At 56.8% G+C, this 23,153-nt stretch overlaps 1 protein-coding gene and 1 long non-coding RNA gene across 5 annotated transcripts in view; one reads left to right on the top strand and one right to left on the bottom strand.

Annotated features, from left to right (window-relative positions):
* Nucleotides 1-87: 87 nt before the first annotated feature.
* The window catches only part of ZBTB17 (zinc finger and BTB domain containing 17), a 32,591-nt gene continuing 9,525 nt past the window's right edge, over nucleotides 88-23,153 (bottom strand). Inside the window, exons 1-15 of one of the 4 annotated variants that reach the window (XM_027060321.2) lie at nucleotides 6,916-7,232; nucleotides 6,263-6,469; nucleotides 5,065-5,253; nucleotides 4,312-4,452; nucleotides 3,908-4,033; nucleotides 3,165-3,403; nucleotides 2,925-3,067; nucleotides 2,525-2,825; nucleotides 2,114-2,201; nucleotides 1,895-2,011; nucleotides 1,672-1,792; nucleotides 1,285-1,415; nucleotides 750-959; nucleotides 556-645; nucleotides 88-472 (exon numbers count right to left, since the gene is read on the bottom strand). In XM_027060321.2, the coding sequence (XP_026916122.1) occupies nucleotides 189-472; nucleotides 556-645; nucleotides 750-959; nucleotides 1,285-1,415; nucleotides 1,672-1,792; nucleotides 1,895-2,011; nucleotides 2,114-2,201; nucleotides 2,525-2,825; nucleotides 2,925-3,067; nucleotides 3,165-3,403; nucleotides 3,908-4,033; nucleotides 4,312-4,452; nucleotides 5,065-5,253; nucleotides 6,263-6,469; nucleotides 6,916-7,078 (2,550 nt within the window). In that variant the 5' untranslated portion in view covers nucleotides 7,079-7,232 and the 3' untranslated portion in view covers nucleotides 88-188. Of the gene's footprint in view, nucleotides 473-555; nucleotides 646-749; nucleotides 985-1,284; nucleotides 1,416-1,629; nucleotides 1,793-1,894; nucleotides 2,012-2,113; nucleotides 2,202-2,524; nucleotides 2,826-2,924; nucleotides 3,068-3,164; nucleotides 3,404-3,907; nucleotides 4,034-4,311; nucleotides 4,453-5,064; nucleotides 5,254-6,262; nucleotides 6,470-6,915; nucleotides 7,233-23,153 lie in introns of those variants that run through there. The other 3 variants (XM_027060320.2, XM_027060323.2, XM_027060325.2) reach the window with 3 other exon arrangements.
* LOC113599522 (uncharacterized) lies at nucleotides 8,355-11,341 on the top strand. The gene is made up of 2 exons (XR_003420398.2): nucleotides 8,355-8,494; nucleotides 9,765-11,341. It is a non-coding gene; the product is annotated as an uncharacterized LOC113599522 (long non-coding RNA).

Here is a 23,153-nt window from a genome sequence, read left to right on the forward strand (position 1 = left end):
TGGCTTGGCCAAGAAGCTCCCCGGGTGGAGCATCGGCCCGGCTCTGACAGCCCCGGCCCCCAACCCCACAGGGAGCTATAGGCAGCGTTAGAAAATAATCCAATTTATTCTCTAGGGAACGGGGCCACCCCTCTCAGATCTAGGGTGCCGTCCATCCTTAAATAAACAGTCAGAGGAGAGACGCCTGCTCACTCAGCAGGCGGTGGACATTCAGGGGCGGTGGGGGGCGTCTCCGCCAGAGCAGGCTGGCCGTCGGCCCCGTCCCGAGGGCGGAAGACCAGCTCCCCGGCCTGCAGCACCTGCCCGGCCGGCCACGTGCCGCCCGGCCCGTACTGCTGGTAGAAGTCCGCGTCCGTCTGGAACATGACCAGCGCCTGGGCCGTGTGGATCCGCACGTGCTGGGCGAGGCTGTTAGCGTCCAGGAACTTGTCCCCACAGGAGTCGCAGGCATAGAGGATGTGGGTGTTGGGGTCTGTGGGAGGCGGAGGGCTGCGGTCAGGATGGGGGGAACCCTCGGGGGTTCACAGGTGTTCACGCCCCGGGCGGCCCCCTCACCTTCCTCCTGGACTTGCTTCACAGCTTTGCTGATCTCGGCCTTAAGGACTTCCGTCTCGTCGGCGGTCACCGCGGCCCCCACTGGCACCACTGTGGGCAAAGTCCAAGGGGCCTAAGGCCAAAGGCACCTGCCCGTCGCCACCACCCCAGAGGCCGGCTGCCCGCGACCAGCCCCTGCTGCCCGCGGCCCGCACCTGTGAGCTGAGTGACAGCGGTTGCCGCCAGCGCTTCGGTGGCCAGCGTGACCATGTCATCCACGGTGACCACGCTGACCTCCCCGCCCTCCTCTGGCTCCAGGATTTTGATGCCCGCCTTGCCCTGGTGCACGGTCTTCACGTGGGAGCGCAGGTTGTCCACGCGGTTGAAGCCACGACCGCACTTGTCACACAGGTAGGGCTTCTCTCCTGAGGGGGGAGGCAAGGTTCTCGCCTGCTGTTGGGAGGGGGGGCGGGGGGGGGAGGACCTCAGTGGCCTCCAGCTGCCCCAGAGCCCTGTCTTTTCCAGTAGCGAGTGCTCTGGGGCAGCCACCAGGGCTGCACAGAAGCGTCCAGTGGCCACTGCACCTTCTAGAAACTCTAAATGGGGTCCTCCTTGGAACTGAACCTCCTTCAAGGCCACCTGCAGCAAGGGCCAGTGCCCAAGGCTGGGATCTGGAGGGCCCTCCCTTCCCACCGCCCCGGCCGCCCCCCCCCACCCCAGGGACAGACAGGCAAGTGGGCACGGGCTCACCAGTGTGGATGATGATGTGCTTGGACAGGTCCCCCACATTCACGAAGGCCTTGCTGCACACACTGCACTTGTGAGGGCGGATGTTGTCATGGTGGCGGATGTGATTGGCCAACTGGCTGGACTGGACGAACCTGCAGGGCCGCAGAGGGAGGGGGCTTGCACCGAGCTGCACGAGCCAGGGCCCAGGATGGCGGGGGAGCCGGGGGGGGAGCCGGGGGGAGCCGGGCTGGCGTCTCCGGCGTGGCTGCGAGACCGGAGCCGAGCCCCGGGGCCTACGCCCGGGGCCGGGCAGCCGTCCACCCAGTTCCCAACTGAGCTCTAGGTTCGCTTCCTGACCCCCTTCACCGTGCAGGGCGCCGGGCATGGGAGGGACGGGCGGGGCAGGACCTCTTGCCGCAGCGCTCGCAGACGTAGGGCTTCTCGCCGGTGTGCTGGCGCACGTGCGCGATGAGGGAGCTGGCCTGGGTGAAGGCCTTGCCGCACATCACGCACTGGCACGGCTTCTCGCCTGGGGACAGGGGGAGGCGACGGGAGAAGGTGTCGGCGCCCGCTCCTCCCCGAGCGCCTTCCCCAGCCTCGGGGCGCCCGCCGCCCGGCCCGGCCCGGCCACCTGTGTGGATGCGGACGTGCCGCTGCAGAGCGCCGGGGTCCGCGAACTGCCGCTGGCAGTGGATGCACACGTAGGGCTTCTCCCCGCTGTGGATCCGAAGGTGCCGCTTGAGGTTCCCTGCGGCGGGGTGCAGGAGGGCCCGCGTGAGCGCCGGCGGGGAGGGGGGGCAAGGAGCGGAGGGGCGTGACGCGAGGGCAGCCGGGGCAGCCCCGGCCCTACCTGAGGTGGTGAACTGCTTCCCACACTCTCGGCACTTGAGGGGCCCGTCCGCGATGTGGATCTTCAGGTGGGCCTTCAGATTCCCCACCTGCACCCAGGCAGGGGTCAGAGGGGGCCACCCCGCGCAACCGGCCTCGGCCACCCCTCCCGCTGGCGAACAAGGGATTCTCGGCCCTCTCCCGGGCCCTTGGACCACTCCATCCTTCCTCGAGGCCCGTGGAATGTTCCAGGTCCCGGAGACGAAAAGGTAAAACCACCCCCACCCCTGCCCCGGGTCTCTGGGGCCCGAGCCACCACCTCCCGCCCCAGATTCCCCGGCAGAGCGGTCAGAGCTTCGCCGGGGCAGGGCCCCGTCTGCTTCGGTCCCCGGCGCGGCCGGCCGGCCCTCCTTGCCGCTCCGTCGGCACGCACCTGGTTGAACTTCTTGTCACAGTGCGGGCACTTGTGCTCCTTGTCGGTGTCGTGGGTCTCCAGGTGGCGCATCTTGGAGGTGGGGTCGGAGAAGGAGCGGCCGCAGTAGTCGCACTGGTAGGGCTTCTCGCCGCTGTGCACCAGCTGGTGGCGCTTCAGGTTGCCCGACGTGGTGAACAGCTTGCCGCAGTCCCCGCAGCGGTAGCGCGCCTCGCCCGAGTGCCGCTTCTTGTGCAGGTTCAGCAGGCTGATGAGCCGGTAGCTCTTGCCGCACTCCTCGCAGCCGTACGGCTTCAGCGGGCTGGTGGTCACAGGGCGACAGGGAGAGGGGACGGTCGCTGGGCTCCCAGAGGCCGGGGCCCTGCGGGGGGGGGGGGGGGGGGCGGCCGGGGCGGCGTACCTGTGCGTCTTCTCGTGGGCCTTGCAGGCGGCCGGGTCCGAGAAGGCCTTGCTGCACTCCCGGCACGAGAAGGGCTTCTCGCCCGTGTGGATGCGGATGTGCCGCTTGAAGTTGCCCGTGTGCGTGAACTCCTTCCCGCAGTCCTGCAGGGCGCAGCGGGGGGCGGGCATCAGGGACTGCGGGGCCGCGAGGGTTGCGGGGGGGAGGCGGGGGGGGGGGGGAGCGAGGGGAGGGCCGCACCTCGCACTTGTGGATGACCGAGCCGTAGGCCTTGGACTCGGTGCGGTCGCCGTAGGTGCCCGAGCGTGGGCCCCGGGCCTCGGTGCCCAGCTCCTGGCCCGAGTCCGTGCTGGCAGACTCCTCGCTCTCCTCGGGGGGCTCCCCCTTCTCCAGCGGCGGCCCCTCTTCCTTGACCTCGGCGGCCGCTGCGCCTTCACCCTCCTGCTCTTCTCCTTTCCTGGCCGGCTCCACCTCCATTTCTGCCGGAGAAGGGTGGGCACTGAGGCGCTCGGGAGGGCTGGAAGGGGCCTCAGAGCCAGCGAAGGACGAGGGCTCGTCTCCGCAGCCCTCCCTGTGTGCGCGAGTCCCCTGCAGGGGCCAGCTCGGCGTGGCCCCCACAGACAAGCGGCCCTGGTGCCGGCCGGGGAGAGGGCAGAGGACACTGCGGAGCAGGCCGCTCGCTGCTGGGAGGTGGGACTGGGCCTCCACCCCCGGGGAAGCCGGACTGGCGGCACAGCGGGTGCGGGGGGCAGCCGGGACGCAGCAGCCACACTGAGGCTGCGTCAGCAACACGTCCGCGCCGAGAGGAGCCCAGCCGGGGTGCACAACCGAGACAGCGGTCAGGAGTTGACAATGGCAAGACGGCCTCGGCCGAAGCTAAAGCCTGAGTCGGAGCAGGATCAGCTTGGGGGCTGGGGGGTGGGGGAAGGAGCCCTGGGGGACGCGTGAGCGACGGCCGCCCGGCCGGGCTGGTGGCAGGGCACCTTGCTCCGAGCTCTCCGACAAGGCGGCCTCGGCCTCCGCAGCAGCCATGCTGCTCGTGGGGTCGGGCTTGGGCTCCACGGAGGGCGGCTCCCGGGGGGCGTCAGCCTTCTCTGTCTGCTCGGCACCTGGGTGGGGTGTGGGAACACCGAGGCTGCGTGAGGACCCTCCCTCCGGCAGCCGGATGGCTCCCCTGGACCAGGCCCCCGGGGAGTGGCTGTGGCCCGGCGCGGGGCGGGGGGGTGCCGCACGTCCAAACTCAGGCTACTTGTGCCCGTGCTCTCGCTGCAGCAGGTGCCTTGGAGTGAACGGCTCTCCCAGCCCCAGGAGGCACCCCTCCAGGAGGCCGCTCACTGCCCCAGGGCCCAGGCTGCCAGGAGGTGACAGACTCGGCGTCACAACTCACCGCTGGCCGTGCTCTCAGCCTGGCCGCCCCGCTCCTCCTTGGGCTCCCTGTCTGGGCCCGTGGGTGGACCGCTTCCGGCCGGGTCCAGCTCGCTCAGAACGGCAGCAGCCGCCTTTTCCTCTTTGGCTCTCTTGTCTCCTCCTGGAGATGGAACGGGACAGTCTTGCCATTTCCCACCACGCGCCCACCACCTGGAGGGGTGAGGTGGCCCAGAACTTGCTGGCTCTTCCAGATCGTCCCTGGGGAGACATCTACATATTGGCTGACCAGACTGCTCATCGGGCACCCACTCCATGCCAGGCCACCGGCTGAGCACAGAATAAACAGTCCCGGCTGCTGCTTCCGCGGGGGCTCCCGCCCTGGTCAGGGAGCAGACCTCACACGCAAAGCAATGCCGCCCATCAGAGCTCCGTGCTCAGGAGGGAGACGGGCTCTCCGCGAGGGGTACCACGAGAGCCTGGCCCACCCCGGCTTCAGGGGGAAGGGCACGAGCAGGGAGAGCTGCTGGAGGAACGGCCCCACGCGCAGGGGCCTGGGCCGAGCGCAGCCCCAGCCCTCTGGAGCAGCAGAGCACACGGGAAGTGGGTAAAGGTGGGGGAGGGGTAGGCAGACGACAAGCCCCTCGGGAGGCCTTCCTGAGACCAGCACCCTGTGACACAGGCAGGGCCGGGCGAGGACGCTGAGGCCCAGAGAGTCAGAGACAGCACCCCAGCCAAAGCCACGTGTTCAGGAACAGCCTGGCCATAACCTCACCTTCCGGGGCCGAGGCCACCGGAGTCTCCCCGGGGCTGCCAGCGGGCTCGGCGAGGGACTTGAGGGCGTGGCAGGCCGTGACGATGTCCTGCATCTGCAGGAAGCTGGCCACAGCCAGCACATCGTCCACGTTCTCAGGGCTCAGGCTCAGCTTGGCCGTGTACATAAACTCCAGCACCTGCCCGAGGCCTGCCAAGGACACAGACAGCCATCACGGACCTCGCGGGGCCTGGCTTTTCCAGCCGGCTCTGCCACTCCACTCGGTCGCAGGATCCAGGGATTTGGGAAAAGTGGAGTGGCGGGCCGCCGTCCCCCCATCTCCCGTGCTGGCAGGTAGGCGGACAGCCTGGGGGTTGTCGGCCCAGACGGCGGCCTCCGAGATGCCGCACACCCGCACAGGGCAGGGGGTACGACGGCCGCCCTGCACGAGGGACAGCGGGGGTGAACGCCCACCCTGCACCAAGGACAGAGGGTGGGAACAGAGAACCGAGAGGAAAAACACCCGCCCTGCACGGAGGACCAGGGTGTAAACCTCTACCCTGCACAGAGGACGGCAGTGGGAACCCCCCCCCCCCCCCCACGGTAAGCTCTGGCCAGCCGCTGCACCCTACCACTGGAGGGCGCCCCACCATGAGGGTGTCGGCACTGGCTTTCCTCAGGGCTCTGCCACGAAGTATCTGACCTCCAGGCCAGTCACCTGACCTCTTTGGGTCTCAGCTTCCGTATCGGTAAGATGGGGGCACGGCACTTTGCCCTGACCTTCCCATGGCGCGTCATGCGGTTCTGGGCCAGAGCCAAATCCAGGCCCCGTTCCTTCCTCAACTGCAAGGTTTCCCGACACCCCTCCCATCTCCGTCATAGTTAGCACTGGAGTAGGGGTTCGGGACCGACTCGGCAATGGGAAGGGGTCGGGGGCTGAGAGCCCACCTGTTCTCTGTCCCTCTTGACGAGCCCGTCCTCGTTCCCTCGGGCTGAGAGTGCAGCACGAGCCCTCCCTCGTCGGCTCTCCTCTTACCACCCGGCTCCCGGTCGAGAATGCGGTAGGAGCTTGGTGCCCATACACTCGTGGCAGCCCCCGTGTGGGCGGCCTGGTGCACCTGACACCTCGGAGGGGCCGCTCCCGGGAGGGCCGCGCGCGGCGCAGAGCCGGCCACGGCCCCCGACCTCACGGAGCCCGGCCCTGGACCCAACGGGGTACCTGCCGCGTTACTGATGTCCAGGTGCACCACATCCTTCTGGTCCACGAAGAGCATCTTGAAGTACTCGCTGCAGGCCGCCAGCACTGCTTTGTGGGCCTTGAAGTCAACGCCGTCCACCACAAAAGTGCAGTCACACAGAAGCCCCAGCTGCCGCTGCTGGTTCAGCTGCTCCAAGACGTGCTGGCTGTGCTGGGGAAAGTCCATGGCTGGGGAGAGCCAAAGGGCCTTTGCGTTAGCACAGAGACAGGGGGCCAGCCAGCCTGACAGTCGCCCCCCAAAATTCCCAGGTGAGAAACGAGGGGGAGATGGGGACAATTCAAACAAATCCACAAGGGGTAAAATCACTCCAGACTTCCTCTGCAAGCCAAGGCTCCTAGAGCCCCGGGTTTACTGGCCAGCAAAGTTCCCAACCACAAGCATGGAGGGACCAACACAAAATGGCCACCTTTGTGTTCTGCCAGGTAACAAAAATTAAAAAAAAAATCAAAAAACAAACACAAAACACAGATTATGGTGAGCATTTAAGAAAAACACATGGTCTGTTTAACATTTTTTTTATGAAAACAACGCATGACATAATTTTAGAAAAAAAGGACAGATCTTTCAATTCGATACATTTGGCCTTATGAAAACCTTTCTACTTTGTTCTTACTTTTCCCATTCTGCCATGCACAGGTGACAGATGTCTCATCACCCGGCATTTCAGCAACAGACCCTCTGCCGCTGCACCCACAGGGCTCTGGCAAAGTCCAGGAGAGAGGGATCTCCCTCTCCCTCTCCCTCTCTTTCTGATTCACAGGCTCAGGAAACGACATAAAGTCCTCTGCCTCCAGAACCGTCTCCAGGCTGTCCCCGGAGGAGGAATAGCTCTGGCCCTGACCCCAAGAGCTGCTGGGCCGGCTGCAGTTTCTCTGCCAGAGGCCTCACACAAAGGCCTGGAAATCCCGTAACAGTCTCAAGCGAAAATGCTCAGAAAAATTCCATGGCCCGGCGCCCAACCATCACGAACTACCACAGGCCGTGACTAAATAAGTATCTAAAGCAGCCCTCTCCTCCCTAGCAGCACCACACCAGAGTCAGTCTCAACACCAGCATTTTATAGGGAAAGCAGCGGGCCCTCAGTTCAAGAAAGACCCAACTTCAAAATAAAAGTCAACGCCCCACTCCTGGGACCGCATCACGTTGATCCACCAGGACCAGGCTGTTGGTGCCCTGGCCCGGCATCTGAGGTCTGGGTCTGCTCGGAGCTGCCCCCGGGCTGTTTCCGGGCAGGTGAGAATGACACTTTGGGGCTCCCAGCCCCCAGGGTGCAGCAGCCCCTCACTGGCTCCTGGTGTTCAGTTAAATCAGCCTCCTGGGGGTGAGTCACCGGTGCTGCTGCAGCCGCAGTGACCATGTATGGCGGTCGGGCCGCTGCGAGGAGCCACGAGGAAAGCCACACCCCCGCACGAGGGGCTTAGCCAGAGCAGATCAGCCCTGAAGGACCAAAAGCCCACCCACCCTGTGGTGTCTGGAAACGGTTCAGAAGCGGGGCCACGTATTTGCGGAGCTGGGGGAAGTCACCGCGCGGCAGGCGGGGCTCCAAGGAGTAAGGGGGGGATGTGGCAATGGCAACAGACTGTGCGCCCCACGTGCCAGCCTTCCTCTGAGCCACGAGTTCAGAGAAGCTGTTGCTGGGGACCCAGAAACACCCTTTCCCCCCCTCCGACGTCCCCAGGACGGTCCTTTGGTCCCAGCCTCCACACACAAGCTCCCAGACAGAGCCACGGCTTCTCCGGTTCCGTCGCAGTGCCAATGGCTGGAGCTCGAGTCAGCAGGGAAGCGCCAGGAGCCGGCCCTGGAGTCCAGAGGGGAGGCCTTCGGCGTCCGCTGAGCAACCCGCTCTGGAGCCAAGCCAGCCAGCAGCAGCAGGGAGCCACCAAAGCAAAGGCCACGGCTGACACGCGACACCTGTGAAGGCATCCTTCTCTGTCTTTAATCTCTGGAAAAAGCGGGGAAGGAAGGTGTCTGCTTTCTCCAGAAACCTTTCTGTTTCTGGAGAACATGGACAAGAACCAATGTCCAGTCCGCGGGTTAAACACCTAGGCCAGGGCACTCAGGCCTAGCATCTGAAAGCAGTTCAGTCCAGGCCCGGCATACGTGGAACCAAAGGCAGGTGGCAAGGAGAGGCCTGGGCCAGCTCACCTGTACAGCTGTCCTCTCACGACAGAAAAAGGCACTTGAGCAGACAGGTGAGTGCGTGGGAGCACGGGCAGCCCCCGAGCCCCAGTCACCAGTCACTGCCTGTGTCCTGCGAGGCCCAGGTGAAGCGGGTCTGGAGAGCAGAAGGGAGGACAACCAGAGGCCTAGGGGGCAGATGTTCCATCAGCTTCAGGGTAAGCCCATTCGGAGCTCCCTCACCTTCACCAGCAGCCAACCCGAAAACTGAGCTGGGAGGAAGGGTCTCGCAGGTACACAAACAACCAGGGGGCATCAGCTGACACCCCACCCCCACCCACCCACCCACCCACCCCCGAGGCACAGAGCTGGTCCCAGGGCCCTTGCCCTCCAGCTTGGAACGCGACCTAACTTGCTGCGAAAGTAAACCTGAGAAGAGACTCCTGGCCAACAGGGTGGAAGGGGCCGATCAGTCCGGGGTAGCAGGGCACCCAAGGCCGCGAGGAGCCATCGTGCCGCCGTACGGCCTCAGCTTCCAGGGAAAAGGCATGAAGCAGGCTCTCCTGGGGCTGGACATGGGGGGTGGGCAGGGGCTTTCATTTCAGAGGCTGTGGGGGGGGGCCAGTAAAGGTCCTGGGAGAGGGTGGCTGGTGGCCGGGATCCTCCAGTGTCCCCCACCCCCAGGAAAGCAGCGGTGCCCACGGGGAATGCCCCCTCCCCAACGCTAACCACGCTCTTCCGCTGCCAGCTGCCGCCCAGAAGTGGGCTCCTCCCCAAACATGGGTGTGGGGGTCTCCAGAGTCCTCTGCAGCTGTCCCAAAGCTGTCCCAACAGAGAAACACTCCTAAAGGGCACCTATTCTGACAAAATCAAAGAAAGAAAAGGAAGAGAGGAAAAGGGAGAGGATAAGAGAGGAAGCAGCGAAAGAAACGGGGAGTGTGAGGGGGAAGGACAAGGAAGGAAGAGAAAGAAGGCGGCGCCCACACGCCTGAGAAGCCAGGCTCACAAGCCCAGTCCTGCCATCAGCCCCGGGGAGGGCGAGCGCAGCCGTGGGGGCTCGGGCTCAGCGGGGGTGCCCACAGGCAGGCCACAACCCGCCCCCCCAGATGGGGCTCAGAGGCCCCCAGCTGCCTCCACCAGCTGGCCCAGCCTGCCAGAAAGCTCCACCAGCCCCTGTCTCCTCAAGGTGATGTGGCAAGCAGGTGAGGGGCCAGCTGGCCGGGCCCTTCCCTCAGAGGGGCTGAGCGAGAACAGGGGCACCGGAGGTGGCATGAAATGCTCTAGAATGATCACGGCAGTCCCCCCACTGTGTCCTGTTTCCTCTTTTACGCTCCACAGAGACAGGACCCCACCGCGGTCCGGCCAGGTTTAGAGGCTCCAGGAAGAGGTGAGGGCGTGGAGACCCCGCACCTGCCTGGGCCGCACAGTCACATGCGTGGGTCCCGCGGGCCCGGGCGGCTGTCCACCCCCGTGCACACTCGGAGTCACCGTCTGAGGAGAGACCTGAAATGGTACAAGAGCAACAGCCCGGCCGCCTCTGGTCACCAGCGTCAGTGCTGGAGTGTGGTTCCCCCAGCCCCCGGCCGGCTCTGCGATGCCTTCGCTCAGGCCAAAGCGTGGGGGCCCCTGCTGCCTTCTTTCTCCTGGCTTTCGAGCGATAAAGGTGGGCCTTAGAGAAAACTGCTAGAAGACCCTAAGAGCTTCGAACTAGAGAAAATGCAAACAGAACAGAGCCCACAAAGTCCTCACGCTAGATGTAGAAGACGAAGCCCCAAACCGGCACCCGACTGGCCCACTCAAGAAACTGGCCTGACCTTCCACTCACTCACTGCACTCAGGCACCTTCCCCAGGACGCCACCAGCTGCTCTGTGGTTATCCCTGCGGAACGGGGCCGACTTCCCAGGCTCTGGGGACAGCCACCAACCTGGCTGGACGTACAGCCCCGGCCCGCCCCACAAGGAATTCATTCGGGGATGAAAAGGGACCTGGAGAGCGCCTGCAGCATGATTCCCAACAGGCCCGACTAAGCGACCGGACACGGACGGACGGCGTGGGCACCCTTCTCAGGATGGCCACCAACCGCTCCCCCTGTGCCAGAAGATTCCAACTGCAGGTGGGGGCCCTGTGATGACTCTCACCAAGAGGCAGGGACTGTGCCTGCTGAAGAGACAAGACGCGTGGAGGGGCCTCCAGAGGCACACGATGAACTCGGAGGCCCTGGCTGACAGCAGTATGAGAGAACTTTCCTGGACCTTCCAGGCCAGCTATTAAACGGTCACATGAACGACCTCAACGCCTCATGGAACAAAAGAAACTGCCCAGTCAACCCCCAACATCGGGAGAAGTAACAAACTGCCAATAGTTGAAGTCACTGAGTTTCAAGGTGGTTGCTCCCAGCGAGGGAGAGCGGACCCAGCCGGCAAAACCGTGAAGGCAGTGAGTACCAGAACACCCAGGACGATGGTTCTGTCCGGATGGCAGGAGGGGCAAGCAGAGGTCTTCTGAGACCCTGAGAGCATTCCGTCTCTTTACTTGGACACACCTAGATGTATTATCTAAATCACACACACACAATCCATATACTTCCATACGGTACCATTTCTCCAAAGTTGACACAATTTTCAGTAAGAAAAGAGAGAGGGACAGGTGCTACACTCAAGCCTGCAGAGATGGGGTTATTTCCAAGCACACTCCTGGCCTCTCTCACTGGGGTGTCCATCAGGTTTCAGCGGACTCGAGTGGGGTGCGCGGGGGGCTGGCCACGGCAAACACGGTCCCGCCCGTTCCCCCAGTTCCCAAACATCCGCAAGCAGATGAGGACATAAGAAGGGCTTCTCCTTGGGTGGTGAAATGCAAGCAATTCAACAAAACCTGGATCCCAGGTCCCCACGCCCCCGCCCCCACCCACGACGAAATGGCATTCACGACGTCTCTTCAACACGCGCACGGCACCACCCGACCACCTGAGAACTAAGAACACGGCCACTCGGAGAGTCAAGTTCCGCACCGCGGCCTCCGGGACTCCAGGAGGCGAGAGGCAGTTCAGCACCGCGGCGACAGGGCCTCTGGGGTCGGGCCAGGTGGGACCCGAGTCCAGCTTTTCTGCCACCCACCACACCAGCCGTGCATCTCCAGCAAAGCTCCTCCCCTGGCAAAACGGGGCCAGTGGGACCACTTCCCACGTGTGTTACAGGCTTACAGGAGATAAATGTAAGCACAGCACCTGTACAGTGCCTGACATACAGTAAACACTCAGCAAACAAAGGCTACCAGGAAAGAAAGACGCAAACTATGGCTGTATTTTTAGGTCGAAGATCGTATCAGATGGTTTCTACATATCCTTTTATGCTGGGTACCTTGGGTGCACCCGGTAACTATTTAGTGACTTGACCTTGTTAGGAAGTTGTAATCATAACCCATTATTCTTTCTAAAAGCAATCTGGAAAAATCCCAGAGCCCAATTAACATTAAGAGAGGGAGGGCGTGAAGGGAGGAGCACTGGGCAAGAACCATCCAGAGCTACTTTCTCTGTGGGGGAAGCACTTTATATTGAACAACTGCTCTGTTAAGCCCCACGGGTGCTGCCGGGTGAAGGCTGGAGCACCTGCCCACAGCTCTAAGTGGGTCCACACAGCACTGCCCCATCTCAGAGTCAAAGGGGCACCTGTCAAACGTGAAATATTACCCGGGTTATTAGCAAGCACCGAACCGCACGCAGAGGGAAGCCACCAAGCCAGGAAACAACTGGCCTACCGCGAGGAGACGCTGGCCTTGAGAAACAGCAGTCCCCAGCTCCCAGAACACAACGTGCCTGGGTGCAGGCCCGGATGTGACACAGCCGTGTCATGTCCGGGGGCAGGTAAGAGGGATCACCCTTCAGCTTCCAGTCGCTCGGCATTCCAGATCTTCTAGAAACACAGGTAGATCCCGTCTACAGCTGAGCGCACACAAACTCAGGCCAAAGACATGGAAGGTCACAGCAGGCCAGCCTTGTAACTGTGAGACCTGCCGGCCCAGCCCGCCCACCCGCCCAGTGTGACGAGCTGCCCCTTTCCAGCACAACATGGCAGAGGGGCAGATGCCAACAAAACCAGCTCTTCTGGCACCTTCCTCTTTGCCCAGCAAGGACGGCTCTGATATTAAGCTTGTGTTTCTCAAAATTTTAAAAACCATTTCCCCTTTAGGGTGAACACGCAAACGGACTCGGCCCTTCCCAACAGGCCCAGATTCTGATACTTCATCTTCCACTGAGTAATGGCCCCACTCTGAAAATCAACTGCTGCCCTCTACACGTTCCCACCAGCCAAGATTCAGTAGCATTTTCTTTGAAGTCCGTGTGACAAAAAAACCACGGATTTTTAAAACTCTAAAAATAATACCTAAATATAAATTGTACAACTGCCTCTGCTTTTCAAATTCTACAACCCCCATTATCTCGAACACTTAACCACACTTCTGAAGAGGGAACAGGCATCCCCTTCCCTGACCCCCGATGGAGCCCACAGCTCCAGGAATGTGGCCCGGTGGGAAGGTTGGCCGGCCCTGAGGAAAGGGCTGTCCCAGATCCCGGCGTGCCCGTGCCAGTTCAGAATCCATCATGCTAGGACCTGCTCTGGGCACTCTTAAGAGCTTGACAGAGGGTGAGTTAAGGGCCTTGCTTCCAAAAAAGACAAAATCAGAATATGTGGGACTTGGTGGCATTTTATCATTCTCCCAACACACCCCCCGGCCCCTCCACCCCAATACTCCCTGAGCACTGACATAGCCTGAAACAAGGCTGCTACTTTGCCTGGTCTCCCCTGGTTTAATAAACTCACTGCTGGGTGGGACAGACTGACTTCCTCCTCACAGCTGTTGACAGCACTGACCCCAGGACCTTGGCATCACACGATTACAAATCAAGTCGGGGAAGAGGCCTGTATAGAGAGGTAGGTGATTCCTGGCCTTTTTTTTTTTTTGTTAATGTTTATTTTGAGAGAGCATGCGCACACGCAAGTGGGGGATGGGGACGGACAGAGAGAGGGAGACAGAGAATAGCAAGCAGGCTCCACGCTATAAATGCACAGCCCGAACCCACAAACCATGAGCTCATGATCTGAGCTGAAATCAAGAGTCAGAAGCCCAACTGACTGAGCTGCCCAGGCGCCCCTATTCCTGGACTTTTTGAGTGTGACTTACTCAAGGTCAAATATTCTGAGGACCCTCATGAGATGATCATCATACTTCCGGTGCTTGTTAATGGAGAAAATAATAGACAAAAACCATATGAAAAATCATTTCCCTCCTACTAATCACAACAGCATCTCTGTGCATTTGAGAGGTCGTAAGAATGAGAAATCTCCTTCAATATACAGAGAACCGGGGAGGGGGGACGCAATACAGCTGCGTGGCTACCTATCACCTTCCCCTCTAAGGGTCCTCAGCCCCTAAATCGGGAAACAGACCCAGAGACAACAGCCTTTCACAGACACTGGAGGAGTGTCTGCTCTGTGCCTGTACTACATTAGAGCTACAAGGCCTCGGGGGAGGGCGGGTAATAAATATGATATACAATCTCACGTGTTAAGTGTTGTGAAGAAGGCGCAAGAAGATGAGGAGACGAGAGGCAGAGGCTGTTTCATATTTAAGAAAAGTCAAGGAAGGCCTCTCTGAGGAGGTGATGTTTAAGCCAAGACCTGAATGAAGTGGAAGAGAAAGCCACATTGTTGCCGTAGAAGCCCAGAGACTGTTGCAGGAACAAGGAAGAGTAAACCCAAAGGCCCTGAGACAGGCATGACCTTGACAAAGGGGCTGGGTGCCTGGAAAGGAGGAAGCTGGGGGGGGCGGGGGGGCACGGGGCGGGCAGCGGCAGAGGCGGAGATCACTCAGGTTGATCAGAGGCAAGTCAGGCTTTGGAGTTTCTTCTAAGTGCACTGGGGGCCCCAGGGGACTGGGTGCAGAGGGGCGTGAAGGAGGCAGGAGGGGACAGAGGAACAGCAGGGAGGCAGGGAGAGGCAAGCAATGGAGGCCCCGCACCCAGGCAGGGGAGGCGGTTGGATCAGGAAGCTGTTTGGTAGAGACAACAGTCAGCTGATGCCAGGAAAGAAAGGAGTCAAGGAGGACTCTAAATTGTTCTCTGAGAAACTGGCTGAGTGCTGGGGCCATTCCCTGAGGCGACGAGCGAGGCTGGTGTACCGGCTGAGATGGCCACAGGAGGGCCGATGGTGACAGACACAGGACCAGGGCGGACCGGGGTCCCCACGGGAGCACATACTGGACAAAGAAGAGGAGACACCAGCAGATTCAGATCAAAGGATGTGCAAATGAATCCTGGCTCCAGTCTTGCCAGGGTGGCCTCAGGCAAGCTTCTCTGGGTTCTAGGTTGCTCACCCATTCACCAGGAAAACCACCATACCACTGTGAGGGCTAAAGTCACAACACAGGGGTGCCTGGGTGGTTCGGTCAGTTAAGCGTCCAACTCTTGGTTTTGGCTCAGGTCAAGATCTCGTGGTTTGTGAGTTCGAGCCCCACGTCGGGCTCCGCGCTGACAGTGCGGAACCTGCTTGGGACTCTCTCTCCCCCTCTCTCTCTCTGCCCCTCCCCCACAGGGCACTCGTACTCTCTCTCTCAAAAATAAACTTTAAAAAAGAGAGAGACAGAGAAATAACAGGTCATACTGCACAAATACAGGCAAAGGTAGAATCAAATATTACTTTTTTTTTAAGTTTATTTTGAGAGAGAGAGACAGCATGAGCAGGGGAGGGGGAGGGGGGAGAGGGGGGGAGAGGGGGGGAGAGGGGGGGAGAGGGGGAGGGGGAGGGGGAGGGAGGGGGAGGGAGGGGGAGAGGGAGAATCCCAAGCAGGCTCTGCACTGCCCATGCAGGGCTCAAACCCACAAAAACAGGAGATCATGACCTGAGCTGAAACCGAGAGTCAGACGCTTGACTAAGCCACCCAAGCACCCCATTTCTCTTAACACAGGTCTGTGACTGATACACAGTTGAACAAAAAGGGGAAAAAATGAATTAAAACAAACCAAACCAGGTTATCCCAAGCGAACCCCCTTTGCCATTGAGGCACGCGGCTCCTCTCCACAGCAGGGGGACAGAGAGGAGGGAGCCACGGCCTGGTCCAACGTGACAAAAGGGCACTCAGGTCTCGGGCGTTGTGTCCATCTGGCTTCAAACTTCTGCTGTGAGGCCTCTGTTACTGTGTCTCTTCAGCAGAAAGCCTGAGGCGGGTTGCCCACTGAGGTTAACATGGTTGGATTCGGGGGTCTAACCTTCACATGTGGTGGCCGAGGGGACAGCGTAGCAGACTTACACTTGAAACCAACCGCAGAGGACTGCCCAGGGCAGGTGACCTGATGGGAGCTGGCGGCGCCCCCGGGAACAAGGTCAGGCCTAGACGCCCACCTTCAAGGACCTTTCACCGGGGAGAAGGTTCCAGACCCCGTCGCCATCCTCTGCTGAGTTCTGAAGGGGTGCCACAGGAGGATACGGTACCTGGTCACAGCCAACAAGACACACGAACAAAGGCAAGAAGGATGTTCAGAGAAGAGGGCAGCATACGCAACGGGGTGCGTTCAGGAGAAAAACTGGTGCGCGGGCTCGGGACCGGGTGGGGGAGGGACAGTACACCTCAGCATCCCAAGAGAAACGACTGAGTGGAAAACGTGGTGAGAAATGCAGCTGGAGGGACAGGCCAGAGCCAGGCACACAGGGCCATGCCCACCATGTCAGGACCTCGCGTTCATGCCTGGCAGTCGGGAGCCTTGCCGGGGGTTTGAGCAAGGGGGGGGCCACGGTGAGGTTCACATTTCTGAAAGGTCACTCTGGCTGCATCAGTATGGAGAACAGACTCAAAGAGGAAGGGCCAGAAGCAGAAAAAGCAGTTAGAAAGTCCCACAGGGCTGGACCCTTGCGATGGGAAAAATGAGGCAATGTCACCCCCAGCTGGCACCAGGAGGGTGCACACATTCACGCGGACCTTTCAGGGCAACCCGTGCAAATGGCCTGCCCATTAAACATTGTAACATCCTTTGAAAAATGTTGAGTACGTCTTCTCGGAGCGGCTCAAAGTCCCTTAACACACTCGGAACCTGACCCTTCCTAGGGGAAGCAGGGCCGTGCGGTCTGTGCAAAACCATCAGCCCAGGCTGTGACATCCTAGCTCATATGTCACTGGAAGTACAAGACACAGGGGAGGGGCCCTCGGAGGAGCAGGGCAAGGGCAGGAAGGAGCTCTACTTGCCAGGGCACATCCTTTCTGCATTCTCTTTTACCACTTCTAAATGTTAGCGATTAACAAAGTCAAACCAAGTAAAAAAAAGGAAGAAGCAAGGAAGGAGAAAGACAGTGTCCACAATGCCTGAGCGCCTTCATTTCTCTTTACTATAAAACCTCTAAGACATTTTCTACGAGACCTGGTGACTCAAAACTTCTCAACGGGGAAACATTTCTCATGGGGGAAATGGAAAATTATGGTAATTTGCACAACGGATGTGTCACCCGAGAAATCTTTATGAGCAGAAATTCCTTACGGGGACAAAAGTGAAAATCCCCTAGAAGAGCAGCCGGCGGCCTTTGCCAGGTGCGGCCGAGCCGCTCAGACGCCGTGATGACCTTCCAGAGAGGCTCACACGCAGCTCTGCGTGCGGCCTCAGGGACTTGCCGGACACCTGGCCCCAGTCACCCCCTCCTGCCTCGGCATCAAACCAAAGCGGGCCGAGCACCTCGGGTTCCTTTCTTGAAATGGGGAGGATGAGGATACAAGTTCCCACTGCATAACGCGGCTGCCGGCGACCATCATTCCAGCTGCACGTGAACCCACGCTAGCGATACCGAAGGAGAAAGGGGAATCTGATGCCAACTTCTTCTAAAAGAAGATGTGAAATCTCACCAGGCCCCCACGAAATGAAAGACGACCAGGAAAAGGCCCTGCAAATGGCAATGCTTATTCCGCTCAACAGTAACCGAAACACAGGCTGCAGTGCTCATCCTTGATGGCAAAAGTCACCTACCTGCTCTCTGCAAAGAACACGATGATTCTGGAGGAACACCGGGGCTTTCATTGAGAAAGCAGGTAGAACATGACAATCCCAAAGGAAGGATTAGTTGTCCCATGATACTAGTCAGGGTTGGGACCCAAGCCAAAAGGAAAAAGGAAGTTCAGTACCAACTGTTTGGGAGTGGATGTATTCGGACTTCAACGGAACACATGCATTTCACGTGACTTTTCCTCGGCTTGTTTCCTCACTAGGATTCGTGACTGCTAAGATCCCTTCTAGTGTGAACATTTAATAAATGTTGAATAAATGCTTTCACCAATAAGACTGCCAGATGACAAATGTATAACAGATACCAAGCGAGCGACAAAAATGAGACCGTAACCCAGCAGTGAGCAGACTTTCATTTAAAACTTTCCCTATATGGGGCGCCTGGGTGGCTCACTCAGTTAAGCGTCCGACTTTGGCTCAGGTCATGATCTCGCGGTCCATGAGTTCAAGCCCCGCGTCGGGCTCTGTGCTGACTGCTCAGAGCCTGGAGCCTGTTTCAGATTCTGTGTCTCCCTCTCTCTCTGACCCTCCCCCGTTCATGCTCTGTCTCTCTCTGTCTCAAAAATAAATAAACGTTAAAAAGAAAAAATTAAAAAAAAAAAAACTTTCCCTATATTGGAGGACGCCTGGGTGGCTCAGTCTGTTGAGCATCTGACTTTGGCTCAGGCCATGAGTTTGCAGGTCGTGGGTTCGAGCCCTTCATCGGGCTCTGTGCTGTCAGCGCAGAACCTGCTTTGGATCCTCTGTCTTCCTCCCTCTCTGCTCCTCCCCCACTCACACTCTCCCTCTCAAAATTAAACATTTAAAAAAACAAAAACCTTCCCTGTATTGGAAATCTTGAGATGGACAAGAGCTACACAGGACATATATATTCGGATACAGAACTATGCACAGCAGAAGCCAGCACCAAATTGTCTACTTACTATTCCAGATAGTTGGTTCGACTAAAAATATTTTGTAAAACTTGACTGAGGAAAACTAAATGAGTACAAGGATATTTCAGAGGGCTATTTTGGGTTATGTTAGGCCTGGATAACAAGTGGTCAAGAACTCAATGTCTCCATTTCCAATGATTTTTTTTAATTTTTTTAATGTTTTTATTTATTTTTGAGACAGAGAGAGACAGAGCATGAGCAGGGGAGGGGCAGAGAGAGAGGGAGACACAGAATCTGAAGCAGGCTCCAGGCTCTGAGCTGTCAGCACAGAGCCCGACGTGGGGCTCGAACTCACGGAGTGTAAGATCATGACCTGAGCTGAAGTCGACCACTTAACCAACTGAGCCACCCAGGCGCCCCTCCAATGGTTTTTTAAAACTGCTGTGCTCCTCAACTCCAGCTGCTAAAGGGCAGCTCTAGAACAGTTTCTGGACAACAGCCCTGGGAGGATTCAGGAAGCTCAGGGCCCCAGCGCTTGCCCTTGAACAAACAGCGCTGGCTGACCTCCAGCCCCTCCAATCCCCTCCACCTGCAACAGCCGTGAATCAGCAAAGCTGCTGGAAGCCTTTTAACGATTGATTGACTCGCAAACGCTGGCGGTTTTTCAGCCAGTCGCTTTGGAGTGTGAGCTTCCGAGAGAAACTTGGAAAGCACCCCTAGTTGCTGCCTGGTTCCTGTTTCCCGGTCCTAAGGCCTGAGAGAGACCGAGAGAGACAGAGAGAGAGAGACACAAACAGGTACAGAAAGAGAGCTTGCAGCAGCCCTCTGAGGTATGCAGACCAGCCCCAAGGGGCCACTTACTGGGGCCACAGTGGGGGAAGTCGGCACATACACTTAATTCTTAGAAGTATGGAAGACTGGTCAGCATTCTAAATGTTCTGTTCCTTTTTTTTTTTTTTTAAGAGTTTATTTTTATGTAATCTCTACATGCAACACGGGGCTCAAACTCACAACCCTGAGATCAAGAGTCACACGCACCACTGACCCAGGCCAGCCAGGTGCCCCTAAATGTTCTGTTTCATCATTTTACCCTTATCTTCTCAACTTCCCAAATGTAAATATAAATTAGGGGTGAATATTTGCAGCCTATGTTGCAAATAAGAGTTAACACTCTTGTTATACAAAAGGCTCCTCATACAAACAACAATGAAAACGTTATGTCCCCGTAAAAGCTTGTACACAAATGTTCACGGCAGCATTACTTGTAATAGTCAAAAGGTGGAAACAACCCAAATGTCCGTCAACTGATGGATAAATAAAACGTGGTGGGTCCAGGCAATAGAATACTGGACAATAAAAAAGTAATGATAAAGGGGTGCCTGGGTGGCTCAGTCTGTTAAGAATCTGACTCGTGAGCTCAGCTCAGGTCTTGATCGCAGGGTCATGAGTTCAAGCCCCACGTTGGGCTCCACACTGGGCATCAAGGTTACTTAAAACAAACAAAACAAAAAAGTAAAAATATATGCTACAACATGAATGAACCTGGAAAATATTATGCTAAATGAAGGCAGCCAAAAGACCACAAGTTACAGGATTCCATTCACATGAAATGTCCAGAACAGGCATATCCATAAGGATAGAGAATGACTGCCTACTAGGGCTCGGGGAGACAGAGGGAAACAAAGAGTGACTGGTAATGGGTTTCTTTCAAGATAATACAAATGTTCTGAAAATAGAGGTGATAGTTGTGCAACTCTGGGAATATACTGCAAGCCATTTAATTGTACGCTTTTTTTTAATGTTTATTTTTGAGAGAGAGAGAGAAAGAGAGACACAGTGTGAGGGAGGGAGGGACAGAGACAGGGAGACACAGAATCCAAAGCAGGCTCCAGGCTCTGAGCGGTCAGCACAGAGCCTGATGTGGGGCTCAAACCCACGAGACGTGAGATCATGACCTGAGCCAAAGTCAGCTGTTTCACCAACTGAGCCACCCAGGCACCCCAATTGCGCGCTTTAAATGGGTGCTGCATGGGTATCTCAATAAAGCTATTAAAAATTAATCAACAAGAAAAAAAAAACTCCCAACAGAAAAAGGAGTCAAGGAAATGACGAGGCAATTCACAAAAGAAACACAGGTGGTCAATATATTCTACACAGAAAAAAAGACGTTCAGCCTAATAAAGAAATATAAAGAAGTACGAGATACCACTTCCAGAACAGGGCGGGCAAAAATCTAAAAGACTGACAGTTTCCATTGTGGGCCAGGGCGTGTTCTCAGGATCATGAAACGGTACATTTTGTCTAGATGGTGGCCTGCTGATACTGATGGGAATTTTTAATGCATTCGTTGGTTGGGTAAAAACTAATGCTTGGATGTGAGTAGCTGATCAGAGAGCCCACGGTACAGATGCGGCGATTTCCCAATCGGATGGGGATTTCGCCCAGCTGGGAAAAACTGTGAGTCCTGGTAAAGGACTGTGGGGGGGACCGTGTGCCTGTGCCCGGAGAAAACAGCCTTGCTAATATGTAATCAGCTCCACCACGTGAAACAACTGGGAGGTTACCAAGATCACAGGCTCGTCATTTCCAAAGGGCAGCAGCACGTGGAGAAAATGCCGTCAAAGGGAATAACTGATAGCTGCTGTAGCTGCCTGCCTGCCGCGTGTTCCAGAATACATGCTACGTCATCACCACCCACAGTAATCCCCAGAGAAGGGTGTTAATCTGATCACCCCCACTGTGCAGATAAGCAAATCAAGGCTCAGAGAGGTTGTCAGCTGACCCAGCTCTCACTGACATGCCCAGATTCAAGGCCAAGTCCATCATACTCTAAAGATGTGCTCTTTCCACTTTAGAAAAGGACAAAACCTCCGCAGACATGGACGGACAGCCTCAAAAGACCCTTAGTCTGTCCCCAAAGGGCAAATTCTGTCATTAATTGGCACTTACCAACTCCTTTTCCTTATACTAATGAGTGTTACAAAACATCTTACGAAAACCCTTAGCGCACATCACTAAGTCTTAGTTCGAATCTCCGGTGTTTCCTGCTGCCAGAGGAAACACAGGATTAAAACTCGGAAACATCCTGATTTCTGGAAGCGTGGCACACCAGGTAACCAGGCCAAGTCTCACAGCAAACAACTACAAATGCTGAAGGAAAACTGTGAGAAATTTTTTTTTAAATGCATCAAAGAACCGGCAAGTCAGTGAGGAACACTGAGAGGTCAAACAAAATTCAGCAAAGGCTGGAATCCAGAGAGCAAGTGGAGGTTTGAGGGTGGGTATCGAAGGCACCTGCAGAACTGAGCGGGCTCAAGTTCTCCCTCCCTCCTAAGGAGGGAGGTCTCGTGTGAGAATCCTCCAGAATCAAGCTGGAGCCACAAAGGATGATAAGTCAATGGAAAAAAGGACGGCACAGAAACTGCCTATACCAAATCTTGGCAGGTAAAATCCACACCCCCCCCCCCCAGAACTGGTAAACACTAGAAAGCCCCCAAATAGATGATAGCCCAAACTCACACATTATAAAAGATATACTTCAGGGAGACAAAAAGTGATCCCAGAATGAAAATATTAAATGCAAGAAAGAATGAAGACCAACTAAAGTAGTCAATAATAAGTGAGTGAATCCAAACAATACTGAACTAATGGCATCTTCCAAAATTTAAAAAAAGAACTAGAATAAAAGGAGGGAGTGATGGGAATTAAAGTGTGCTAAGGTCCTTGACTGTTTGACAGTAGGCTGTGAAGACAGTGACTAAAGTTAGACTTTGGTGATTTATGTAAACTGGAAGATATACCATGTTCATGAAAGACTTGAACATCATAAAAATGCCAACTCTATCCAAATTGATATGGAATAAATTCAAAAACAATTCTAATAAAGGATCCCGACAACTTTTTATGGAATTTGACAAGCACAATCTAAAATGAAGATGGGGGCACCTGGGTGGCTCAGCTGGTTAAGCATCTGACTCTTAATCTTGGCTTAGGGTATTTGGCTCATGCTCCATGAGATCAAGCCCCACATCAGGCTCTGTGCTGACAGCATGGAGTCTGCTTGAGAGTCTCTCCCCACCCCCTTCCCCACTTGCACGTGCTCTCACTCAAGATAAATGTTAAAAAATGAAATTAAAATGGAAGAGCAAAGGGCCAAGGCCCTACTAGGTTCCAAGAACTATCACATAAAAATTCAGCCATTAAGGCAGAATGATATTGGCACAGAGACGGAGAATAGTAAAGAGCTCAGAAACAGATCCACGTTATCTGTGGACGTTGACGTATTAAGACGGTCAGTGGTCACATTTACAGATCCACACGAAAGGGATTTTCCCCCCAATAAATAGTACTAGGACACTTTAGTCCATTTATATTTATTTTCTTTTTAAAGGAGGGGTGCCCAGATGGCTCTGTTAATCATCCAACTCTTGATTTGGGCTCAGGTCATGATCTCATGGTTGGTGGGATGGAGTCCCGCGCTGGGCTCTGTGCTGGTGGCAGCTCACACGTGCTCTCTCTCTCTCTCAAAATAAATAAACTTAAAAAAAATTTTTTTTTAATAAAAATTTGTGGGGGGGCGGGGTGCCTGGGTGACTCGGTTGAGCATCCGACTTCGGCTCAGGTCATGATCTCGCAGTTCGTGGGTTCGAGCCCCGCGTCGGGGTTCTGTGCTGACAGCTCAGGGCCTGGAGCCTCTTTCAGATTCTGTGTGTGTGTGTCTCTCTCTCTCTCTGCTCCTCACCCACTAACACTCTATCTCTCCTTCAAAAATAAATAAACATTAAAAAAAAAATTGGGGGGGAGCATGGCTCAGACGGTTA

The sequence above is a fragment of the Acinonyx jubatus genome, chromosome C1, assembly GCF_027475565.1.
Source record: "Acinonyx jubatus isolate Ajub_Pintada_27869175 chromosome C1, VMU_Ajub_asm_v1.0, whole genome shotgun sequence".
NCBI lineage: Eukaryota > Metazoa > Chordata > Mammalia > Carnivora > Felidae > Acinonyx > Acinonyx jubatus.